At 34.2% G+C, this 15,533-nt stretch overlaps 4 protein-coding genes across 4 annotated transcripts; all 4 read right to left on the bottom strand.

The window, feature by feature from the left end:
* Positions 1–3,581: 3,581 nt before the first annotated feature.
* LOC148206842 (leukocyte receptor cluster-like protein) lies at positions 3,582–4,465 on the bottom strand. The gene has a single exon (XM_047294222.2). The coding sequence runs from the start codon at positions 4,456–4,458 to the stop codon at positions 3,778–3,780; it is 681 nt and encodes a 226-aa protein (XP_047150178.1). The 5' UTR covers positions 4,459–4,465; the 3' UTR covers positions 3,582–3,777.
* A 263-nt stretch (positions 4,466–4,728) lies between these two features.
* LOC124822232 (protein S40-4-like) lies at positions 4,729–5,721 on the bottom strand (the record flags this gene model as incomplete). Its single annotated transcript, XM_088108938.1, has 2 exons — positions 4,729–5,168; positions 5,494–5,721. Coding segments are annotated over 2 exons (309 nt in total), but the record flags the coding sequence as incomplete, so codon positions are not given.
* Positions 5,722–8,500: 2,779 nt separating this feature from the next.
* LOC148206843 (uncharacterized) lies at positions 8,501–9,094 on the bottom strand. The gene has a single exon (XM_088108945.1). It carries the CDS (start codon positions 9,092–9,094, stop codon positions 8,501–8,503), a length of 594 nt encoding a protein of 197 aa, XP_087965071.1.
* A 22-nt stretch (positions 9,095–9,116) lies between these two features.
* LOC148206844 (uncharacterized) lies at positions 9,117–12,755 on the bottom strand. Its single transcript, XM_088115007.1, has 2 exons — positions 12,550–12,755; positions 9,117–10,793 (listed from the first exon to the last, which is right to left on the bottom strand). The coding sequence occupies exon 2, from the start codon at positions 10,393–10,395 to the stop codon at positions 9,121–9,123; it is 1,275 nt and encodes a 424-aa protein (XP_087971133.1). The 5' UTR covers positions 10,396–10,793; positions 12,550–12,755; the 3' UTR covers positions 9,117–9,120.
* Positions 12,756–15,533: the final 2,778 nt, after the last annotated feature.

A 15,533-nucleotide genomic window follows, 5' to 3' on the forward strand; every position in this document is an offset into this window, starting at 1 on the left:
ATTCTTCCAGGGCTGAAGGAAGATTTAGTTGCCACTGTAGAGTCATCTCTTGCCATGTTTGCAAGAACTAGAAATCTACCCGAATTTAGCTCCTACCAATTCAAAATATCCAAATTTCCTTGAATCTCTTCTAAGGCTTCATCCAAGTATTTACTTAATTCAGATTTATTAAACCTAGTTGATTGAAAATTTTGGTTACAGAAATGAGGATCATCACTACCTCCTTTTTGAAATGAAGTCCAAGTCTAAGTGGCGAGGCGAACTCTACGAGAGTGACAATAAAGAAAGTTCCTCAAATGCCCTTTTTCACAATTCCAAAGTTTAAAAACATCGCGTGCCGTGGTAGAATGTGAGATGACAAAAAGAAAGGGTGCTACAATGCTAAAAGATGCCACAAAAGGTTCAAGATCGACAATTCAAAAGGAAAGTTCAATTGCCACAAACATTTTGATCAGTTCGTTTTGACATAAGTAGTCAATTTTGGGCAAAGAAATGGGAAGAAATGATTAGAGGTAGATGAATCTGACTTTTGATTCGGGTTCACGTCATTGTTTGGATACCCTTGCATCTGCACAAATGAGTTACCACAGCAATTTTTCCACTCACAAATTTAATCCAACTACCACGACGACTACATTTAACTTGCTTCTTGATGTTAGACTCTGACAATTCATTGAAGTGATCTCATACATCGAGATCAAATGTTACGCTCTTCAAAGCGAGGTGGTAGCATCTGTTTTGTTATTTCAGAGGCCAAAGTGTCATCTTGCCTATCCATCTAATTCTCATGTATTTGAAAAAAAGTTATTTTAATATATGTTAAACTATCCATATACTAACATTGATCCTAATGTTTATAAAACCTATGAAGTTGAGAGACAACTAAGCCCTTTTCAAATTAACCGTACCAAAATATAGAGAGGAAAAGGGTAAAAACTAGATAAAAGAGTATGACAGGTTTTTGCATCTTTCCGAAGAGAACAGATTGGATAGATCAGGTGATTAAAATATTCAATCAGTAAACAGCAGCCCAGAAGCTTCCTATGCCTTCTAATTTCTTCTTCATTAAGTCAAAGGTTAATAAAATGAGGTAACAAAGTTAGTTCCGTTATTAAATATCTAGACACTTTTAAAGTAGGCGCGTCAAAATAGCAAGACATTGCTCAAAAGAACTTGTTCGAAATTTTATGGATTAAATGCATATGCTTAAAAAAATTACATTTACGGTCACTTCTTAGCAGACACTAATATACTTCAGCTTCCTTCATTTCTCAACAACTCCCTTTAATTCCTTCACATAAACTCTCGGAATAATGCAACAGTCTTCTAGTTTTTGCATCCCCTAAACAAAATAGTATCGCAAACGAAAATGTCGCTGCTGAAATCGCTCACACTTCAGTAGTAAATGCTAATATTCCCTCAAAACTTTAAAGGCCATTCTATTCTCATTAATTGATAGATCATATGAAACCCTTTGCTCTCAGTGATAAGGTCCCCGTTACCTTTTATATCCTAACAACCTTTAATTCCTACTTCCTCCTTGAATATTTAGTTTCACTTATTAAATTTACTATGTTACTCTGGATCTTGACAAATTATCCACTAGCGCAGTAAAATGTTTTTCCTAGACACTCAATAATGCAAAAAGGATATTAGTATTAATTTCCTTCCATACAATGTTTACAGATTAAAGAAACTCCAAAATTTAAGTAGCAGCAACAGTAATAACTTCGCTACAGTAGAAACTGGAATAAAACTTCATAGCTTAATTGCAGTACCAGTATTACTAATAAAAGTAGTTTGTTCTAGTAACTTAAATATTTCTAGCACAGCTAGTCACTAGGAAGACATTGGCTTCTTGTCAAGCTTGAAGTAAATCATAGACTGGATACAACGTTTTTTGTTTACAGAGAAAGTCATGGACAAACCTGAAGTATTTCACCTAAAGCATCTGAAGGCATCATTCTTAGTCTAAACTTCCTTTTCCAAGACCAAACAATTGAGATAACATTATTGTCCTGTGCTGAAACAAGATAAAGCCGCAATTACCTGTTGAAACAAGATAAAACAGCTGCGCAAATGTCCATCATCATATTCAAATTGAAGGTAGAAAAAGTAGAGAAAAAAGGTAGTTTCCATGGCATGCATTCTGATATGGGATGTAGAGGAAAAGAAAAGGTTTAACGGTGATTTGGGATTTAAGGACTGAGGAGCATATAAGACAAATTAGAAGATGGCCTTCCTTCCCTCATCTCTTCGTACAGTGGTGTGCGCATTCGTGATATGGCAGTCTGGCAGGAAGCAATACAAGTATATTGGATTGCAATAAGTGCACCGGATTTGTTTTAAATAGACAGTCCGGTCTGCACTGAATCTATCTTTAAAACTAAACTTTTTTTTTTCATGACCAGTAAGGTTCTAAACCAGTTCAGTTCGAACTGCTTTTTTGCACACCCCTAACACAGCTGGAAATTGACAGATTTGATGTGGTTAGAGATTGACTCAACTGGAAGTTGCTAGTGTTCAATGGAAAGCCACCAAAGAGCCAGCAGCAAGTCAGTTGTATATTGCCAGAAGTTGCTGGGGAAGTCACAAGATAGGCTCTGAAAGCTGCCAGATGGTTGCCAGAAAATTCACCGGAACATGGGTAATTTGAAAACAACACTGATAGCTTCCTGGATACTTTTTTCTGGCAGCAGTGGACTACAGCAACAGTGACTTAATGCACCACCAGATAACACGGTGGACAATGGAAACCAGAGATGTAACAGCAGAGGTTAAATAAAATATAAAACTGCAGAAAACTTAAGGAAGTAAGGTTAACAAGCTCAAAAGTCTAAACTCATGGAGCTTTTGTAGACTCAACCCATAGATTCCACTTGTAAACTTAAGAGTTTACTTAATATAAAAAAATATATCGATAACGTATACCATATGTACAACATGATACTCTTAATAAAACAATAATTCAATATTTTCACTTCATAATAAAGAAAAGTAACAAATCACATTAATAAAGTATGATCGCTCATCAGTGCTAAATAAGATTAAATGACTAAATTATATATAAATAAAATCATAAAAACACAAGGCTCTTAATGTGAACAATTAAAAATGGAGTTAATTTCTTCAAATTATCTGAGTCATAATAAAACATTGTCATTGTGTGTGATAAGAATCGATAAAACATTAATTTCAAACTTGTTAACTAACTTCTTGTCTTCAGAGTTTGAGTTTATTAAGAGATTTATGAGTTTCCTCGACTCGACAAAAAAAGTTTGATGGTGAATTAACTTATTTTTATCTATCTAGAGAAAGTGGTCAGAATTTTTGTTTAAGAATGCAGGAAAGTAGAGTGAGGATGTCATTGGAAGCAAGAAGACATGCTCCATCAAATTCTTTTTCATGAACTTAAAGAAAGCAGCAAAACTCATTATGAAACTAAAAGATGCAAAAGCATTAAACTTGCAGATTGAGAAACAAACCAGAATCTGTAAGAGTGTCTTCTCACATTATGAAGAATTATTTTCACCATCTCCATAAATACAATTGAAATGAAAATCATAGACGCATATACAGACTGCCAGCAAATAATCATTTTTCATTAATTTTTTTCTGAACAAAAGAAGCATAGATATTTATAAGCTCATGAAAAAAACCAAACCACTTTGATTAACTATACTTTAAACTACAATAAACTTCAGATATAGTAATATCGAATGATAACGAGGGGAACTCTTCAAGGAAAACACGACAAGAAAACCCACGATGTTATGTTCATCTAGAGACCCTCCTCCTACTGCCAGAAACATCTCTGTGACTCTGCATCTTCTCGTGTCTCAAAGCCCTCTCGCGGTCCTTCTCTCTTCTCTCCCTTTTCATTCTCTCTTCCCTCAACTCCTCCATCGTCTTCCTCTTCTTCTCACCCTTATTCTCCCTCCTATCGCCGTCACCGCTTTCATCCTTCACTACATCATCATTAGGTTTCCGAAGATACCACGGTAACTGAACCCCCTTCCCGGCAAGCCCGTAACCAAGTCTATACTTCTCATCCTCCGGGCCCACAACAACGGCGGGTTTGGGTCCTCCCTCCACCTTTTTCTTCTTCTTTGCCGGAGGATCCTCTTTCTGAGGCTCCTGAATTGGGTCGAAAATCTTGATCCCTTCAAAAAGGTTGATGTGGCCAGCGTCGGAAGAAGGCTCGGGCTCAAGTTCGGGTTTGGGTTCGGGTTCGGGTTCGGGTTCTGGTCCGGGAGGGAGAAGCTTCGGTGCCAAACCTCGAGCGGTGCGGAGACGCTCGAGACGGAACTCGGCGTCGCGCTTCCGAGCCTGCTCGCGCTTGAGCTGTTCCTCCTTGGCGGCTTGTTCCTCGTCGCGACGAACCTTCTCTCTGTTCTCGTAATTGTAAACGTTCCAACGTTTCTGAGGGAGAATATTCAGACCTCCGTGACCTCCCATTTTCGATTACTCAGCGAAGAAGAAAGGAATTTGAGTTTCTGTGTATGTGAAAGAAAATTGGGATTTTCTGTTTACTGTAGACCCTAAGCCTGGACGGGAAATTTTAGACTCCTGTCTATTTACCATTTTTCATGTTTTATAAATTAGACTTAATACTTTTTTCTTTTACTCGAAAAGGGGCTGTGTTCAAAAAGATATTAATTTTTTAAAAGTAATAAATGATTCAACTTAAAAAACACATGCTGGATAAAACTTAATGACGTGTATAGTTTATCTTATTGGCAGTGAGGTTAAAATTGTGACAGAAAAAAAAATATATTATCTGGCAATGTTTTGACACAGGTTAAAAAAAGAGGAGTTAAAGTTTGGGTTCGTCAAAGTACTGGGTCTTCTGGGTTTGGTATTTTTCAATGCAAACTGCCCAGTTGTTTCTTTGGGTCTCCACCGCCATTCTCTCGTCCACAATCATGATGCCTCAGACGTTACAAGAGGCTCTTTCACAGCGTCTACCACAAGCAACGCCTTATGATTCCAATCATAAATCCTAATGACCCCAAAACATTTCATTGGGATTCCGATTTCAGGCTCTTATAAAAAAAATTAGGTTTTTGTCAAGGTTTCATTTGATTCTAATCTTGGAATCCCGTTTTCGCCCAAATCGTGTTTCGAACCCTGCTAAGATTGCGTCCTTTTAAGCATCTGAGGTTTATCTACATAGACTACTGTTTGCTTTCGTGCAATTGTGGTTATTCTGGAGTACTTTTACTCAAGTTCAAGCAGGAGCAGATGACAGTTTAAATTCCGGTGATAAATTGAATTTCTATTCTATGCATCATAAATATTTCATGGACTTTTCTTTGGCTAAAATTGGGAGTGAAATTTTATGTTACTTGGTAATCAAAAGTGAACATGACGAGACTATATGGAAGGGTAATAGAGAACAATATGTAGACTATACTCATGCATTTCTCTCCCTAAACTTCTCTGGCATGCTAAAAATAGAATCTGGATCTAAAAAAATAGAATCTAGATCACGTTATCCCAAATCGCGTTTCGAACCCTCCTCCGGTTCTGTTTGTACTCGTTGCCGAGGATCTTCGACCAGTCCGACACGTTCACTGACAGCGATCCCGAAGCACCGACACGGCCGAAGGTAGTAGAGGAGTTACTGTGGAATCTCGAGGAGCATACAAATTTGCAGAATTCCGAAGAGTTAGCGTTTGTAGAGTTATAGAGATCAGATTCATCGAATTCAAATTGGAATCAGAGAGTGAATCTCTGCTCTGCCTTAGATGCATCCCAGCATCATCCACGCATCCCAGCACTCTTTCCTCACCTTAGGCACCAACTACGATGAACCCAAACCCTAGTGCCACGTGTAACATCCCTATTATATAATAACAATTATTACATAATAAAGACGTCAACATTCCAATAAAGAGAACAGTCGGATCATGACGTGTAATTAAATGTGAAATTACAGTCATCAAGAAATAAAAGGAACTGAAATTTAAACCTCAACAGTTTATAGATTCGAACACTACATGTGTTCAGATGGGAAACTCCTAAGAAGACTACTCTGCAACCTTAGTATCCTCCAGCTCTTACTCCAAAGGGATTTCCTCAACAACGTCTGCTCCCATCCAAGTGGATGATCATCGCCAGAGAAACATACCCAAACAGCACACAACACAAACAATGCAAGGGTGAGCTAGATATATAAAAAAAAACATGTTATATCAATATCACAGTTAACTCATGGTGTCATACATAGATTTATATAAAAGAACAATTATAGCATGCTCATTGAACCACGACTCACACATCTTTACACTCGCATAGTTCTGCTGGCACTTTCCAACACTATGCAAGGTAAATCCACACATATGACTCATCCGGATTTGTATAACTGTCGAACCAACAGTCGTCTTTGCACTCGCATAGTCTGTTGGTCTTTCTCCAACACTAGCAAGGTAAATCCCCAACCTGCCTATCTCTGCCATCAAAGGCTATAGACGAGGACCTCCCTCTACTCTCACCACTGACACTGTTCTTCTCTATGTGAGCATGAACAATGCTTTGAGTGTAGGGATAGACAGACCGATCCTAGGTTCACTACAGTTATACTCAACAACCACAACATTACATAGTCATCTCTCCCTGAGATGTCCAATTCATACTCACATACATCATTATAGTTCACAACCATGTTCAGATGCATAATTCAAATGCAATAAAATTCAATCATTTTAGAAATCATACAAACTGAATATATCACAAAATAAATTAACAGTACATAATCTGTTCAATAGGATTTAAGTTAAAAACTTGTCGAGTAGACTTCCAGGAAAGAGAGGTGCGTCACAATGGACAACTTAAGTACCAAATCTTTCCTTAGCCAAAGCGTTCCTCAACTAGTTTTTAACAAATTTCTTATTTACAGATTTAAAACAACAGCATATAATATTAACACCGAAATTTAATATAGATATCAAAAAAATAGAAATTAAGCAATATTAAGATCCCTGAGAAGATACGAAATTAATATCTCTAAATCTGTAACTCCGATTTCAAATCTGAATGGTCACAATAATTCACTATTTGTTATAAACTACATATTAAAATTTCAGGTTGATCCAACGGTTAACTAGATAGATATTGAGGTTTTACCGAGGTAACTCAAGTGCAGAATTTTAAGTGGTTTTCAATTATACTCAAAATGCGAAACTAATTTCCCTAAGCACAGACATTTAATTACAAATCTGAACGGTCAAAATGACTTAATATGTCTTATGAATTACATACTAAATTTTGGGCTCAATCTAACGGTAAATAAAATATATATGAAATTTTTACCATAATAACTTAAGAACAGAAATATAGTGTTCATCAGATTTTTCAAAACTTAAAAATTATTTTCTCCAAACATAGACTTTTAATTTATAATCCGATCGGTCAAAGTGTATTAATATATCTTAGGAATCATATATAAAATTTTCAAGTTGATCTAACGGTCAAATAAATCGTAATATATATTTTACCGAGATGACTCAGTAACAGATCTACAGGGGTAATTAATTTACTCAAACATGCAGGATTTATTTCTCTAAGTACAGACTTCTAATTACAAATCCCAACGGTCAAAGTGAAGAAATAGGTTTTAGGATTCATATATTAAAATTTTAGCTAAATCCAACGGTCAAAATAATTAAAAGAAAAGTTTTACCATACTAACTTGAAAATAAGAAAATTATAATCATGAAAACTAAATTTATGTAAGTGAATAGATAACTACCATTACCAAAATTTTAACATACTCATAACTCATATTCATTATCATAACATGGATAAAAAATCATATACAAGAAAAAAGATTAGCTCCCCTTACCTCTATTCCAGACTTAATCTCCTGCTCCGAATTTGTTTCCCTGAAACCCTTCAGAACCTCTACTCTTCTTGCAACTAAAAATTTCTCCCTAACTCTTTCTTCTCTATTTCTCAAGCTCTCACTTGATTCCTCTTTTCTTGGTGCAAAATAACCTTCCCTCCTATGGCTATTTATAGGTAAAAAATTTACTATTCATTAATATTTTAATATTATTTATTATTTTAATATTATTTAAAAATAATATTTCAATCATTTTCTCACCAAATCTGATCCTAATTTCTACCTACTACTTTCTTCCATGCTAAGGAATCTTAATGCTGAAAATTTATTTTTACTATTTACTTTTTACTATTTACTATTTACTTTTTACTATTTACTATTTACTTTTTACTATTCAATTTAAAAAAAAATTTACTAAATAAGTTACCAAAAATTTGAACCTCTCCTTCTAAAATTACTATAATTTTATATCCAAAATTTACATTTTTCTATCCATTAAAATTATTATTACTAATAAAATACTAAAATTTACTACTATAAATATTTTCTTTTTTTTTTTTCATGGGTCTTACATTCTCCCCAACAACAAAAATTTTCGTCCTCGAAAATTGCGCTTACCCGAACAAGTCGAGGTAAGTTACTCCCACCTCGCCTCTAACTTCCAGGTAGAGTCGCTTGTTCTACCATCCTAGATGACCTTGACTTGTTTGACAGTTCGTCCTCAATCCTTACTGGTTGAACTTGAACCAACAAATCTTCTCCGACTTGCACACCCTTAACTTCAAGCACTGTCCTAAGGTAATCTTCATGCTCACGTGGAGGCGGTAAACCAGAAATTTTCTTCAGGAGAATATCTAAGAAGTCCTTCACAACCGTGAGGTTTACATTCTGATTCTCCTGCGCCGCATGGTCCGAAACTTGAGTCGCTTCCATAGGTGATAACACTAAGAAGCAACTATCATCTTCCAAGAGGTCTTGCCTCACGACGTCGATCGACAAAGACATATCTTGGTCTTCATCCGGAAACGACATCTCCTTATCATCGTAGTCGACGAGGGTGCGATTGGCGGATAGTCGATCCATTCCCAAGATTACTTCTAATCCTTGCAAAGGTAAACTGATGAGGTTTACCTTGACCCGACTTCCTTCTACGACCATCGGACAACGGACACACACAGAAAACGTCCCAATTAATCCTGATGCTGGTGTAGACACCAACAGATCAACGTCTAACTCTTCTATAGACATACCCAACTTTTCAACACATGCCTTCGCTATGAAGGAGTGTGTTGCCCCCAAATCAAAAAGCACAACACAGGTAAAACAAGAAGTAAACAAATACCGATGAAGATGTTACCTGAGTTGACTGCCTCTGATCCAACCATGGCGTACACTTTTCCCATCGTCTGAGGTCTGTCACCTCCCCTGGGTGGAGGCAAACCAGTCCTCTGTGCCTGAGACCCTGATCCTACTGCAGAAGTACACTCTGTAGCAAAGTGTCCCTCTTTCCCGCACTTGAAACACTTCACTGTTCTACTTCTCATCGGACAGTTGCTCCGGTAATGAGGTCCTCCACAGGTGAAACATCTAACGGTGCCGGACGGCTTGGCTGGTCCTGACTGCACCGATGGTGGATAGGATGAACCCTTAAACCCAGAAGAAAAGGATGGTCTAGCGTAAGGGGTCTTCTTAGTGCTAAACCCGTCACGAGATCCAGATGATCCCTTATTCCTAGCAGGCTGATTCTGTTGTCCCTCAGATTCCCCCTTCGTCTTCTCTAGATCACGGGACATCTCCACCAATGTAGGGAATTCTCTGATACGTAACCCCTTCACTAGCAACTTGATATCGCTCTTCAAGCCATTCTCAAACTTTCTGCATTGCCATTCTTCATCCACTGCCATAGTGTTGAAGCGAAGTAAATGCTTGAAGCGATCTGCATACTCTGACACTGATTTGTTGCCTTGCACCAATTCTAGGAATTCTACTTCCTTTGCAAATCTCACACTGTCTGGGAAGTACTCAGTGTAAAATTTAGTCCTAAACAATTCCCAAGTAATAGAAGTCTCATTCCTTTCAAGAATCATCTTCATGCTGTTCCACCAATGGCCAGCTTCTCCGGTAAGCAGATATTGAGTATAGGCTAATTTCTTCTCATCAGGACATCCCTTGGCTTCGAATATCCTCTCCATGTCTCCAAACCAGTGATCAGCTTCATCAGGGCTGCACTTTCCAGTGAATCTTGCTGGGCGATGTTGGAGAAAGCTCTCCAAACTCCACTCTTGCGCAGGAATAACAACGGAAGAAACACTTGGAGGAGTCCTAGCACTAGTCATCAATTCCATGAACTCCCTTTGAGTGTTCTCGGAAGACACTCTCGCGTTCTCTGTCGATACCCTTGCGGCTTCAAGATTTTGTAATGCAAAGGTATTCTGTTGAACCAACGCAGTATTCTGCTGTTGCAACGCCTGGAGCACCGCATTCAGCATCTGATTAGAGTCAGGTTGATCGACTCGCGGAGGAGAACGATGAGGAGACGTAGGTGCCATCTTCTGTTCACACAGAAAGAAAGACCATTAGTCTGACTCAAACTAATACAACTTCCTACACGAGACCAGGGTACGCAATCACAAACGAAGCACACCCACAACCTACAGGTTTCTAAGGAAGGAACTGCTCTGATACCATTAATGTAACATCCCTATTATATAATAACAATTATTACATAATAAAGACGTCAACATTCCAATAAAGAGAACAGTCGGATCATGACGTGTAATTAAATGTGAAATTACAGTCATCAAGAAATAAAAGGAACTGAAATTTAAACTTCAACAGTTTATAGATTCGAACACTACATGTGTTCAGATGGGAAACTCCTAAGAAGACTACTCTGCAACCTTAGTATCCTCCAGCTCTTACTCCAAAGGGATTTCCTCAACAACGTCTGCTCCCATCCAAGTGGATGATCATCGCCAGAGAAACATACCCAAACAGCACACAACACAAACAATGCAAGGGTGAGCTAGATATATAAAAAAAAAACATGTTATATCAATATCACAGTTAACTCATGGTGTCATACATAGATTTATATAAAAGAACAATTATAGCATGCTCATTGAACCACGACTCACACATCTTTACACTCGCATAGTTCTGCTGGCACTTTCCAACACTATGCAAGGTAAATCCACACATATGACTCATCCGGATTTGTATAACTGTCGAACCAACAGTCGTCTTTGCACTCGCATAGTCTGTTGGTCTTTCTCCAACACTAGCAAGGTAAATCCCCAACCTGCCTATCTCTGCCATCAAAGGCTATAGACGAGGACCTCCCTCTACTCTCACCACTGACACTGTTCTTCTCTATGTGAGCATGAACAATGCTTTGAGTGTAGGGATAGACAGACCGATCCTAGGTTCACTACAGTTATACTCAACAACCACAACATTACATAGTCATCTCTCCCTGAGATGTCCAATTCATACTCACATACATCATTATAGTTCACAACCATGTTCAGATGCATAATTCAAATGCAATAAAATTCAATCATTTTAGAAATCATACAAACTGAATATATCACAAAATAAATTAACAGTACATAATCTGTTCAATAGGATTTAAGTTAAAAACTTGTCGAGTAGACTTCCAGGAAAGAGAGGTGCGTCACAATGGACAACTTAAGTACCAAATCTTTCCTTAGCCAAAGCGTTCCTCAACTAGTTTTTAACAAATTTCTTATTTACAGATTTAAAACAACAGCATATAATATTAACACCGAAATTTAATATAGATATCAAAAAAATAGAAATTAAGAAATATTAAGATCCCTGAGAAGATACGAAATTAATATCTCTAAATCTGTAACTCCGATTTCAAATCTGAATGGTCACAATAATTCACTATTTGTTATAAACTACATATTAAAATTTCAGGTTGATCCAACGGTTAACTAGATAGATATTGAGGTTTTACCGAGGTAACTCAAGTGCAGAATTTTAAGTGGTTTTCAATTATACTCAAAATGCGAAACTAATTTCCCTAAGCACAGACATTTAATTACAAATCTGAACGGTCAAAATGACTTAATATGTCTTATGAATTACATACTAAATTTTGGGCTCAATCTAACGGTAAATAAAATATATATGAAATTTTTACCATAATAACTTAAGAACAGAAATATAGTGTTCATCAGATTTTTCAAAACTTAAAAATTATTTTCTCCAAACATAGACTTTTAATTTATAATCCGATCGGTCAAAGTGTATTAATATATCTTAAGAATCATATATAAAATTTTCAAGTTGATCTAACGGTCAAATAAATCGTAATATATATTTTACCGAGATGACTCAGTAACAGATCTACAGGGGTAATTAATTTACTCAAACATGCAGGATTTATTTCTCTAAGTACAGACTTCTAATTACAAATCCCAACGGTCAAAGTGAAGAAATAGGTTTTAGGATTCATATATTAAAATTTTAGCTAAATCCAACGGTCAAAATAATTAAAAGAAAAGTTTTACCATACTAACTCGAAAATAAGAAAATTATAATCATGAAAACTAAATTTATGTAAGTGAATAGATAACTACCATTACCAAAATTTTAACATACTCATAACTCATATTCATTATCATAACATGGATAAAAAATCATATACAAGAAAAAAGATTAGCTCTCCTTACCTCTATTCCAGACTTAATCTCCTGCTCCGAATTTGCTTCCCTGAAACCCTTCAGAACCTCTACTCTTCTTGCAACTAAAAATTTCTCCCTAACTCTTTCTTCTCTATTTCTCAAGCTCTCACTTGATTCCTCTTTTCTTGGTGCAAAATAACCTTCCCTCCTATGGCTATTTATAGGTAAAAAATTTACTATTCATTAATATTTTAATATTATTTATTATTTTAATATTATTTAAAAATAATATTTCAATCATTTTCTCACCAAATCTGATCCTAATTTCTACCTACTACTTTCTTCCATGCTAAGGAATCTTAATGCTGAAAATTTATTTTTACTATTTACTTTTTACTATTTACTATTTACTTTTTACTATTTACTATTTACTTTTTACTATTCAATTTAAAAAAAAATTTACTAAATAAGTTACCAAAAATTTGAACCTCTCCTTCTAAAATTACTATAATTTTATATCCAAAATTTACATTTTTCTATCCATTAAAATTATTATTACTAATAAAATACTAAAATTTACTACTATAAATATTTTCTTTTTTTTTTTTTCATGGGTCTTACACCACGCAATAAAATAAATTGCACACGTCATTAAGTTTTGTCCAGGGAAGCAGTTGTATCGTGTAATTTTTGACGTCGTTAGCAAAAAAGATTAACTTGATCCGATTTTTCAAAAGTTGGGATCATTTGTTACTTTTTAAAAAAGATAGAACCATTTTGAATACAACCCCTCTTTCGAGGGACCAAAAGAGGTATTAAGCCTATAAATTACAATGTTAAACATGCCAGTTTTAATTTTTTTTCCCATACTTGTGTTTTTATTTTATTTCTATAAATTTAAAATTATTATTTTTAATCCTTATCAAAAATATAAATTTTTGTTTTAACTATTGAAAAAAATAACCTTTTCAAAATTATTAATATAGATATTTTATATATTAAATAATTTTTTTAAGTATAACTTTATATTATTATAATTTTTTAATTAATTTTATCATATTTAATTTTATAAATACATATTAGGTGTCTTTCATGTTCGGTAGATGACACCAGAGACTTTGAATACAACGAAAAAGTCACTATACTAATTCACATATAGATATAGATATTTATATTCATTTTAGTTATTTATTTTTAATTTCTCTAATTTTATTAATATAAATCATAACAAGTTTTTCTTGTTTTATTATTTATGTCATATGTATTCAATTATATAGCACCAAATAAAAGTCTACTTAAAAAGGATTATTCGACACCGAAAATTTACTATAAAGAACAATACCGAAAATTTATTATAAAGAACAAGTACTAATGATGAAATCATATTGTTTTTTGTGCTATTATTGCATAAACTCTTTTAACCTTTCTTAATAAAGAAAAATGTCAACATAAAACAATTATAATTGAGTTATTAAGTTATTATTTCTTAAATTGATATAAAGTATGTATCATTAAATGATAATTGAGTTGTTATTTGTAATTGAATTGTTAAAATAATTAATTAAATTACCAATTCATTTTAGTTTATAATAAGTATTTTTTGGGATAATATGGGTATGGATAGCTACAATATACTAAGAGAAATTAATTTCACATGAAGATGTTTTTATGTATGGCCTGAACGTGAAAAGAGAACTATGATGAAACCAAAAAAGTCTGACTTAAATGCAAGACTTTGCTAAAAGTCTTACTCTTTTTCAAGTCTATGAGAAGTTTTATTTTGAACTTTCTTGACACAACAACTATGCAATGAAAAATAGTCAAATTCATATAGGATTCAATTTGGATTTTTCACTTTTTGATATTACAAGTGAAATTCAATAATAAAATAAAAATTTGACATATACTTGTGTATTATCCATCAAAATATAATTGGTCCATATATTATCTCAATATAACTTATTTTTCATATATATGTTCACCCCAATAAAAGATAAAGGTAAAGTATTTATAGCTTTTTGAGACTGATTTTAGTCTTGATAATTGAGCAAACTATTGTATTTCAACCTAAGTTTCTTTCGGAGTTTCACTGTGATGTACTTTTTCCAATTTTATCATGATATAATAATTTCAATGAAGTTATCTTGTTCTTTTGAAAATCATATTTTCCAGTGTGTAGGCTAAAAAAAAGTATCGAGTAACTTTGTTTCTTCGCCTATATGCTGTGAATTATCCAAATGCTTATGTTGTACATCGTTTCTATTTCTACTTTGTTCATAGGAAAATAAATTTGGATAATGTATTTTTAAATATAATTTGCATGCAATTCATATCATAAATTTGGATAATGTATTTTTGTAAGTTATCACTTTGTATTTCAAGTATTATGTATTTGTTAACAAATTTTGTTCATCACCGATGATGGGAGCAAGTTATATATCATTTTCATTCCATTTGTGGCGATCATGTATGCCTTTGATAATTTTTTCCATCATTAGAGTATTGAACAAATATGAGATGCTGAAGTAGATTTGGTAGTTTTTCAAAAGAGGGAGTTGAATCTTTCAAGCTACACAACAAGGGTAAAACTTTGAATTTGAAGTCTTTTGTACTTTTTCTAACATTTTTTATACCACAGGTTTGATTCACTGTATTGGGATTCAAACTGAGGATCTCCAATATGTATTAGTGTATCTTATGTAATTAAAAATGGTAACACATAAGAATAAAATTAAAGAAAGTAAAGGTTGGTTGACCGATATTAACCATGTTATAAATAGTATTATCTATATTACCATGTCACATGTAATAAAATATCCAGAGAATACAATCATTTATAATAGTTGGATTCACTCAAGTTATAAATAGAAGTATATAAATTATTACCTTTAAATATATTAAGTTTAAACTCTCGGTTAAATATATTAGGTTTAAATAAATGATAAAATTAAATAAAAAATAAATATGAAGTAACATATAACATGAGTTAACGTCACTAGTATTGTACCTAAATAATACTAAATTATTTCACA

Source organism: Vigna umbellata, chromosome 1 (assembly GCF_029865625.1).
Source record: "Vigna umbellata cultivar VRB3 chromosome 1, Vumbellata_1.0, whole genome shotgun sequence".
NCBI lineage: Eukaryota > Viridiplantae > Streptophyta > Magnoliopsida > Fabales > Fabaceae > Vigna > Vigna umbellata.